The sequence below is a fragment of the Lepidochelys olivacea genome, assembly GCF_965140295.1.
Source record: "Lepidochelys olivacea isolate rLepOli2 genome assembly, chromosome: 23".
In the NCBI taxonomy this organism is placed as follows: Eukaryota; Metazoa; Chordata; order Testudines; family Cheloniidae; genus Lepidochelys; species Lepidochelys olivacea.
Window position 1 is genome coordinate 12881446 of NC_140433.1, and position 10124 is coordinate 12891569.

Here is a 10124-nt window from a genome sequence, read left to right on the forward strand (position 1 = left end):
GAAACATTAAGAACAGTCCCACTTCGTCACAGAGGGGATGTGGTTTGCTGGGCGTGGCAGGGAGCCGGCTTTGCTCTGACTGTGGTAGATTTGGGCTGGAGATTGCAGAGAAACCATCTGATGGGAAGAAAGGGGCCGAGCGCATCACTGGCTTCCTGGGGCTGCAGCCCCCGGCGCAGTTCCTCATTCCGCTCGCACTCGGGCCTCAGGCTCAGTGGAGCTCAACTCCGGGGTGTTGGTGGCAGCGCTGAGGGCCCCCACTGCCCCGTCATGGCGTCTGCTCTCACCGTCCTCTTCTTTGGTGAGTATCGGAGACAGCCAGGGCATGTGCCCATGGTGGGGATCTGAAACCAGGGCATGTGCCCATGAGGGGGGTGGAGATCTGAGACCAGTGCACGTGCCCATGGTGGGGGTGGGGATCTGAGACCAGGGCGTGTGCCCATGGGGGTTGGGGGCGGTGGGTCTGAGACCAGGGTGTAGGATCCAGTTGCTCTGGGATCTGGTCACTAACGAGCCATCTCCTCTCCAGGCTGCTGGCTGACTGGGCACAGCGGGGCGTGGGGAGGTGAGTATCAGTCTGAAGGGAGGACAGTAACATCAAGGATGGGGAGGGAGGTGGGGTGGGGAAAAGAGGAACTAAGCCCTGAACCTTCCCCCAGATTCAACCCAAATTCCCCCTGTGAGCTAAGACCCAGCCCCCTTCTCCTGTGCCGAAGTCCCCCCCCCACACCCCCCGGGCTGACCCCTTGGAGTAACTAGATGCCAAATCTTGCTTCCGGGGTCTGATGAAGCAGACGGGAACAGTCCCCTGGTTCAATGTCCTGCCCCCACAGGCTGTGAGGATCGTGGAGAGGTGGGGGGGCGGCACGTGGATTTATTTCAGCTCATACAAACGCTAATAGGGCCCATCTGTGGGCTCTAGATCCCCTCAGGGTAACCAAAATGTTCACAGTCAGTGCAGCCGTGGGGAAGAACCCCCCAGATCCACCCCCACCCCCAGATCCACCCCCAACAGCTCCCTCCCCTGCACTCACAGCCCCCCGCGTTCCCAAGGACTGGGGAAAGGTGGGTCTTGTGTGACTCCCACTGGTCACAGACTCTATTTCCAACCCCAGGGCGGGGGGCAGAGCTGCAGGGGTCCCACTGGTCAGGCTCCCTGGCTGGCCTCAGGTGGGGCCGGGGGGTGGGGGTGGGGCGGTGATCTCTTTTGCAGCCAGGTCCTGAGCTACGTATGGGTGAACCCCCTGCCCCCAGGCCCCAGGGGCAGGCAGTGCCATCCCTGGTAGGGGACAGACTCCTAGAGAGGCTGAATGATGGATGGACTCAGTTGGGGTGGGGGGTGGGGGGCTGTGTCTCTCCTGTTTGACTCCTGTCTCTTCTTGAAAGCAGGGCGTGAATTTCTCAAACCCACTGTCTGGGTGAGCCCCAGCCGGGTGGTGGCGCTCGGGGGAAGCGTCACCATCCGCTGTGAGGGTTCATACCCGGGCTGGGAGTTCTTTCTGCGTAAAGCTGGACACCCTGACCGGCAGCTGCAGATGGTGCCTGATGGGACCGTGGCTGAATTTCCCATCCCCAGTGTCGGCTGGGAAGATGGAGGGACCTACACCTGTGACTATCGCTCCATGACGGATCAGAATTGCTGCTCATATCCCAGCGACCCCGTTGAGATCATTGTAGGAGGTGAGGGAGGGGCCCGGCTCAGCGGCCCGGCTCCCAGCCCCAAACCCAGCCAGACCCTCAGGGTCTCTGCACCAATGGGATGCTCAGAGCCAGGCTCTGCCCTGAGCCCTGGGCCCAGCAGAGCGGACGTGGGGAGCCGGGGATGGAGTCACTGGCGGGTTCCCAACCAGGGAGGAGAAGCAGCCACTGGAGATCTGGGGCAGTGGAAGAGGGGATCCCTGCCTCCAGGGGGAGCTGCAGAGCAGGGGGGCTTTTTCCAGGTAACACATCAGTTACGGGGTGATGGGCGGAGCTGAAGGTTATAAACCTCAGTGGATAGTAGAGACTTGCACAGTCCCCTACAAGTCAGTGGTGGTACTGAGCATAGAACCCAGGAGTCCTGGCCCCCATCCGCCCTGCTCTCACTGACTAGACCCCATTCCCCTCCTAGAGCTGGGGAGAGAACCCAGGAGTCCTGGCTCCCAGCCCCCCCAGCAGAGAAGCCAGGGCGTGAATGGACCCTAGAGACTGGACTGGCCTGTCACCCGCTAGGGAGCAGAGCTCTGGCCCCCAGGGGCTGGGGTTGCTCCGTGTCTCATGCTGTTAGCCCAGGGCTCAGAGGAAACTCTGGGCCCCTGTGGAAAGGCATCCAGGAGCCCGTCCCCAGGGCTGCCGGGTCTGACCCCCACGGAGGCCGCGTGGTGAGGACGGGTCCCAGGACTGGGTGACGGGGCCTGCGTCTCACGTCCTGTCTGCTTCCCCCTGCAGAGCCCAGCTACCCCAAACCCAGCATCTCCCTGAGCCCCAGCGGGGGGGTCTCCCTGGGGGGAGCCGTGTCCGTCTGGTGTTGGGGGCAGCGCCAGGGCGTGCGGTTCGTGCTGAACAAAGAGGGACGCCATTTCCCAGCTGTGGATTCGAGTGGGTCTGGGGCTGTGTTTTTCATCAGCAACGTGAGCCGGGAGCACGGCGGGAGATACAGCTGCTCCTATCACAGCAGATCGGGGTCAGCCGCCGCGTCGTCCCCCAGCGACCCCGTGGAGCTGGCGGTGAGAGGTGAGGGGCCCGGCTCGGTGTCCCCGTTCCCAGCCCCACCCCCAGCCAGACCCTCACGGGGGCTCGGTGCCAATGGGACCCTCAGAGCCAGGCTGTGCCCTGAGCCCTGACCCCGCAGTGGGGACGCCCAGCCGGGGAGCGGGGACGGAGTCACTGGGGGGTTCCCCAGCCAGGGGGGAGCAGCAGCCCCTGGGGACTCGGGGCAGGGAGGCAACTTTAACGCTGCTCCTTGTGCGTAGGAACCGTGAGTCGCTATTTAATCCCGTGATGGCATCCCCTCTGTTCTCCAGGCCCCAGCCGGGGCTGAATGAGGCAGGGGCTGCAGGAGAAGTGGTGGCTTGTTGGACACGTTGCTGGGCTGGGACCCAGGAGATCTGGCCCAGCTCCTGGCGCAGCCACAGACTCTGTGTGATGGGAGCGCATTAAGGTGTACAAAAGTAGCCCCAAGACCGGAGAAGCTCTGTCCCCATGCCCCGGCCCCGTGGCGCAGCGGGGAGTGAGGGCTCCCCCAGTCCTGAGGCCGTGGCAGGTAGCCAGAGCTCCTCCCGTCCTAGGGCCGCAGCGGAGGTCCTGGTGTTAAGGCTTCCCCTGCCTCCCCCACTGTGCTTCTGCAGGGGACCAGGGTCAAGGTGCTTGGTCTTCCCCCATCCTGTTGGCCCGGGGGCCAGGGCTCTGGGGCCCCCCACTTTCCTGGGGCCCCTGGGCACGAGCCCCGTAGGCCCAGTGGCTGATCCACCACTGGTCGCGGAGGGTGGGGGGCGATCTCTGAGTCGGTGTTTCAGCCCCACCCCGTACCCCGACAGACGCTGGTTTTATTCCCGCAGGGGGAATCAACCTGACCCTGCCTGGAGCGGCGCCGGCTCCCACCCAACCGGGCAGCGTGGGGCCAGGTACTGGGGCCGGCGGGGAATCTACTGAGTCACAGATTATGGGGCAGCTTCCCTCACTGGTTGCCCAGGGGTGGGGATGGAGTCTGTTCTCAGGGGCAGTGACTCCCCCCTCCCCCACCAACCGATTTGGGAGGGGAGCGAAGCCTCCTGCTCAGACACGAACCTGCCGCTAACGGGGTAGCCAGAGGCTGGGCCCATCAGTAGCCGTGGGGGCACGGTGACCTGGAGCCCCCCACGAAGCAGCCAGGAGCAGCCAGCATGGGAGGCGGGATACCGGGCTAGATGGGCCCATTGGCCTGAGTCGGTGTGGCCATGAGGAAGGGGGTGAACTGCCATAGAAATGACGGCCAGCCTGGATCAGACAGGGCCCGCTAGCGCCATGCTGGGGCAATGGGGCCAGCCCTGACTGATGGGGAGAGCGCCCCCTATGGAGCCCTCCACCCCCTGCAGCCCAGCGCCCCCTAGCACTACAAATCCGCCAAATCTTGCTTGCTCTGACCCCACTTGATGCCCTGGGGCCCCCGACATCCTCCCCATAGAATTTTCGGCTCCCTCTGCCCTGCGGAGTCCCAGCCCCTTGGGCGCCGCCTGGGGTGGGAGGGGCTGGGGGTGGGAACAGACCAGCCCCTCCTGGCACTCACAGCCTGCTGCTCTTTCCCACACGGATCGGAATCGCCAGCAGCTCCAGGTCTGACCACCCTCATCATCGCCGGGGCGAGCGCGGCAGCCACCGGCCTCCTCCTCCTCCTCCTCCTCGTGGCCTTCGTCTGCTTAAGAAAAACCCGAGCCAGTAAGTGCCCTGCCCAGCGAGGGAAGGGTTAAACCTGCCGCTAAGCAGGGCGGGATGGGGCCACGGTTTGGAGAGGGATGGTGCCGGGAAATCCCAGGAGCAGGGGGGTGCAGCAGAAGGCACTGTTACATGCGTAACCCCCGTACACACGCAGCTGTCCCACCCCAGAGGTGGCTGCATTTCAGTGCTGAGCGAGAGGTCCCGTATAACGAGCCATTGGCACCATGCCTCTCAGGTAACTAGGATGCCAGGGGAGCTGATCGGCCTGTGGATCAGGTTCGTTATAAGGAGTCACTAACGAGGGAGGATTGGGGACAGGAAAAGCCCCCCCGAGTTAATCTGCCCACCCCTAGCGCATGCTCTGGTGTTACGCTGCCCCCTGCTGGTCCGTGCCCCCGCCCCGAGCAGGGATCCAGGCTCAGCCCCAGAAGCAGAGGGGGCCCACATCCCTGCTGCCCTGTGGGGGGTGAGTGGCTGGGCGCTGGGACCGAGGGATCCCAATCGGCTCATGGGGGATTCTGGTTTTTGTCCCTCTGCAGGAAAAGAAGCCACACCGAGACCCAGCAGGTAGGAACCCCGGGTCCTCTCCCTACCGGTCAACCTGCCTGGGTCACAGGACTCCTGGGTTCTGTCCCCGGCTCTCGGAGGGGAGAGGGGGTTGGGAACCAGGACTCCTCAGAGGTGACCTGGGTCTGCTGAGAGTGGAGGGGCACAACCCCAAAACAGTTGGAGTCACACCACGCTCCCTCCACCCCCAGAAAGCAGTGACACCCCCCCCCCGGTGCTGCTCCCAGCTGTTCCTCCAAACCTGCCTCTGCCTCTCTGTCACGGACTCCCAGGGGGTGCCCACTCTTGTCCCTGTGCGGTCCCTGGGGGAAACCCCTTCAGTGCGACATCCCTTCTCGGGGGTCCACTCTCTCTCGGGGGTTAGGCCCCTCCACCTCCTGGAGCCGCACCTCTCCGACCTTAGCACGCCTGTCTCTGCCAGGGGCTCCCGCAGGGAGTCCACTCGCTCTGGACCCCCAGGGCCTCCACTCCCAGAGGGAATAACGCCCCCCTGATCTCTAGCCCGGAGCGACTCTCAGCCAGCGTAACACAGGAGGGTTTATTGAGCATCTGAACCCAGCACAGGAAACTCTCAGACCCCTCAGGCCTGGCCTCCCTCCGCACAGCACATCCCAGTCTCCCCTGCATCCAGGTGGGCTCTGCCTGCTCCCTCGCTCCAGCCCCAAGCCCCCCTACTTCCCAGCTGGGCATCTGATCTCACCGGCCCCAAGCCCCCCCCCCTCCATTGTCTTCTCTCCAGGTAAACAGGGTTGCCTGGGCCCCCTCTCCCCTCTTCTGTCCTCTGGCCCCTCTGGCTGGAACCGGCTGGTCCGGTCACCGGGGTCCTCTCTTCCCAGCCCATTGTCCTCCCACTGGCCGGACCCAGCTGTGACTCCCAAGCTGGGCCTCCCGGTCACCAGTCACCAATCTCCAGGCCATTGGCCGGGGTCCCAAGTTCCATCGCGGGTCCCCTGTACCAACCAACTCCCTCTCCCATCACCTCGTGAAACCAGTAACACCCAGGGAAACTGCGTCCCACCTACTCTGCATGCAAACCATTGGAAAAACCAAGGGAAAAAAAGAAAACCCCCCCAACTTCGTCACACTCTCCCTGTCCAGCGCAGCTCTCCAGCTCAGCTGCTCCTCAGCGAGGGGGTCCGGCTGCACCATGTGGCTGAGCAATTGGGGGGGGGTCATGTGATCCTGCATGCCCCCACCCACATTTTGCCTCTGCCTGGGTTCTGTCCCCAGCTCTGACAGGAGAGTGGGGTCCAGTGGTTGTGGCCGGGGGGGGGCCTTAGGGAATAGGGTTCAGTGTGATGCAGGATGAGGGGGCTCTCTGGGTGTGTTGGGGAATCTCCCCGCAGGTGGGGGATATCACGTTTACAAGTGGATTTTCTCTCTTTTAGCACTATCCCGTTGGGGAAGTTGGAGGCCTTGGCTCAGCAAGACCCCAACTGTGAGTAACACACCGAAGGGGGTACCAGGGTGCAGGGCCTCTGGGGCGGGGTGGGGCTTGTGGGGGCTCCACCCATACGGGACAGGGCCTGATTTACAGCTGCTGCTGGGTGGGACTAAGGAGAGGGTCCCAGAGGTAGCTGGTGTCAGCTGAGCTTCTTGCCTCTCTCCCCACCAGCTCCCTGGAGGTCACCCTCCCCTCCCCCTCTAGTTCAGGGACTCCCTCTGTGAGCCCCCCATTCTCCTCCCTAGGCCTGGGGCTTTGTGGTTCCCCCTTCACTTCTCCATTAGACCTTCCCAGCCAGTGACCTGTGGGGAATCCCCATCCATTCCTGGCATCCAGCCCCCTGCTCTAACCACTAGACCCTACTCCCCTCCCAGAGCCAGGGAGAGAACCCAGGAGTCCTGACTCCCAGCCCCCTTCCTGCCATAACCCCCTAGACTCTGCTGCCATCTCTGTGCCTCAGTTTTCCTCTCTGTAACACGGGGCTAATGACCATGGCCCATGCTGTGGGGTGGGGGAGGGGTGGCTGTGCCGGTCTCTGAGCCCCCTGGCTGGACATAGGGGGTCGGAGCTGGGTGTGGGGTCCTGCTCTGGGGCAGCTGGGGGTGCAGCTCAGCGGGTGTCTCTGTTCTGCAGACTGCTTCATCAACGAAGGGAAAGAGCCGCAGACCCTGGTAAGTGTCCCTGTCTGCCCACAGGCCCTGATCCTCAACCTGACCCACATGGGCCCCACTCACCTTGTCTGGCACACTCAGTATTTTGGGGTGGGGGTTGGGTTGCTGGGAGGGGCTCATGGGATCGCAGCTGGGATTGCAAGTGTGTGTGTGTGTGTGTGTCCCTGTCACCCCCTGTGGGAGGGGACAAGCCCTGCTCTGTGTGACTGTGTGTGTGTGGGGGGGGGGTTGGTGCACACACGCACACCCCAGTGACTCTCTCCCCTCCCAGCCCCAGGAGCCCGACCCTGGCACCGATGGTCTCACCTACGCCGAGCTGGACTGCCAGGCGCTGCATGCCAAGCCGGGGGGCCTGGCTCCTGCCCCTGAGCCCACCCAGCCCAGCATGTACGCCGTGATCAGCGTGAGCCAGGGGGCCTTGCAGTGAGAGCCCCCCACAGCCATGGGGCGCCGGCCCCCAGGGGGCAACAGACTCACTGATTTTAAGGCCAGAAGGGTCCATCGTGATCATCTGGTGTGAGCTGCTGCACATCGCAGGCCACAGAGCCTCCCCCGCCCACTCCTGTAGCAGGCCCCTCGCCTCCGGCTGAGTCACTGACGTCCTCAGATCGAGGGCTACAGACTTCGAGTTCCAGAGAATCCACCACTGACACTAGTTGAAACCTGCCAGTGCCCCGCGCCCCAGGCCACAGACGAAGGTGAACCCCCCAGGGTCTCTGCCAGTCTGACCCGGGGGGGAAATTCGTTCCTGACCCCAGATACAGCGATGGGTTAGACCCTGAGCATGTGGGCAAGACCCTCCAGCCAGACACCTGGGAACGGATCCTCTGTCGTCACTCAGAGCCCTCCCCAGCGGGTGTCCCGTCTCCGGCCGCTGGAGAGATTTGCTGCTAGCAGTCGCGGATCGGCTCCCTGCCGTTGTGGGATGTCTCCTCATCCCGTCCCCTCCAGAAACGTCTCAAGCTCAGTCTTGAAGCCAGTGAGGTCCCTTGGGAGGCTGCTCCAGAACTTCGCTCCTCTGGCGTTGGGCCGTGTCTACACTACAGAGAGTTGTCGGCAAAAGGCGCCACGATGACATCGCTATTGCACGTTCCCACTGCGCTTCCTCTGCCGGCAGAGCGCGTCCGCCTTTGGTGTGCCACCGTCCACAGCGAGAGCAGTGCATTGTGGGTAGCTGTCCCACCGTGCTCCTCCGCACCTTCTGCAGCTAGGACTTGTGGGCAGGCGGGGTGGATCGCAGCGCGTCGTGGGGGCGGCTCAAGGTCCCGTGGTGCCTTATTTTCTCTCCCAGCGTCCCACGCTGTTCCGACTACGTTTCGCGGCATTTTCCAACGGCCCCTGTTCCCGGGGCGCCCGCCACCCCTGTGCGAAAGGATGGATCCTGCCCGGCTCTCCACTGCTGTGAACGCAGCGCGACTGGTCAGGCAGTATGTCACGAGCTCCCAGTCTGAACAGGGATCAGAGCTGCCCGAGAGGCTGGGTGGCATTGGAAGAAACAACACCAGCTTCCTTCTGGCATCACGGGGCGGCTGCACACGGCGGAGCGTCGCTTTGGGGCTCGGGAAACGAGCGCTGAGTGGTGGGATCACATTGTTATGCAGGTCTGGGACAGGTGATGTGGAGGGGGGGTACACGGGTCACATGCCCCGCCCCCCCCCCCCCCCGATTTCTGCCAGGGTGCGAGTTGGCCTGTGCGTGGGAAAGGCACCAGCAGCGGGTCCTGCCGCTGAGACCCACTCGGTGTGGCCCAGAGCCGGGAAGTGAGACCAGGCTGTCAGTGCAGCTCTCTGCCGGAGGGGGCGCGGGGAAGCCGGCTGAGTCCCATCCCTTCCTCGCCCGGCAGCCGCATGGTCCCCGTGAGAATAACTCCTCTTCACGGGTGACACAGGTCTGGTGAACTAAGTATTAAACCAGCAGGGAAATGTATGTACCTGCTCAAGTGCGGGTCTGGACTAGCCTGCCTGGGTGCGCATAAGGGGGAGCTCAGGGGGTCGGGGCAAGAGGGGGGAGGCAGCGGGAGCTGGGGCGATATGGGGCGGGGGCTGGGGGAGGCAGCAGGGGCCAAGGTGCCAAAATACAAGTTCACCTAGGGCACCATTTTCCCTAAGGACGACCCTGACAGGGCTGGTCTTAAGTGTGGGCGAGGTGGGCGACCACCCAGGTGCCGTGGTCTCGAGGATGTTGCTGGAGGGGGCCTTGGCAGTCACCAGGAAGCTGGCCGTGGCTGTGGTGGTGGTGGGGAGCCCGTCATTGCGCCCCCCCCCCGCCCCGTCCCCACTATCTGCAGTTACCCGTCGCCCGGTCTGGGATGACAAGCCGCGTTCGGATGCGGGAAGCCTCCTTCCTGGACCTGTGTGCGGAGCTCGCCCCAGCCCTGCGGCGCAAGGACACCCAGATGGGAGCAGCCTCTCGTGGAGAAGTGCCCGGTGATCGCTGTGTGGATGCTGGACCTGACCATCTTGCGATAGGGAGATGAACATCAGTAGGAAGGGAACTTCTCCAGGGTGCTGCAGGCCCCTGTGGATCACCATGGGCATTTCACTGACACCAGCGTGGGGTGGTCCGAGAAGGTGCATAATGCACACATCTTCAGGGACAAGCAGAGACGTTTTTTCCACACCAGAAGGTTTTTGTGGGGGATGTTGACATGCCCAGAATGATCCTGGGAGCCCCGGCGGAGCCCCTGCTCACAGGGCTCATGACTCCTGATACGGGAACTCTGGACAGCAGCAAGGAGCCCTTCAAAACCAGGCTGAGCAGGTGCAGGACGACCGCAGGGGGAACCAACCCGACCCAGCCTGGAACAGCGCCAGCCAGGCCAGGTACCGGGGCCGGGGAATCACCATAAAACAAGCCCTGGAAATAGGTTCGTGGTGCCCAAGGAGCAGCCCCTGGGAGCCGGGGCTGGTTGGGTGGGACAGGGGCAGTGACTCCTGGTGCATGGGCCCACACACCAGGGGGAGGGGCAACCTGACCCCCAGATCCCCAAATGCCTCCTGCCCTGCAGGTCACTGCCCGGAAGCTGCTGGGGGCATACTGGGGGGTAGGGC

The 10124-nt window shown here is 63.7% G+C and overlaps 1 protein-coding gene across 1 annotated transcript; it reads left to right on the forward strand.

Moving 5' to 3' along the window:
- Positions 1-270: 270 nt before the first annotated feature.
- Positions 271-9550, forward strand: LOC311511982 (T-cell-interacting, activating receptor on myeloid cells protein 1-like; the record flags this gene model as incomplete). Its single annotated transcript, XM_084612955.1, has 10 exons — positions 271-301; positions 1390-1680; positions 2428-2712; positions 3537-3602; positions 4282-4392; positions 4932-4959; positions 6348-6397; positions 7037-7074; positions 7346-7477; positions 9362-9550. 10 exons carry the CDS (start codon positions 271-273, stop codon positions 9548-9550), a joined length of 1221 nt encoding a protein of 406 aa, XP_084469081.1.
- Between the last annotated feature and the right edge of the window lie 574 nt (positions 9551-10124).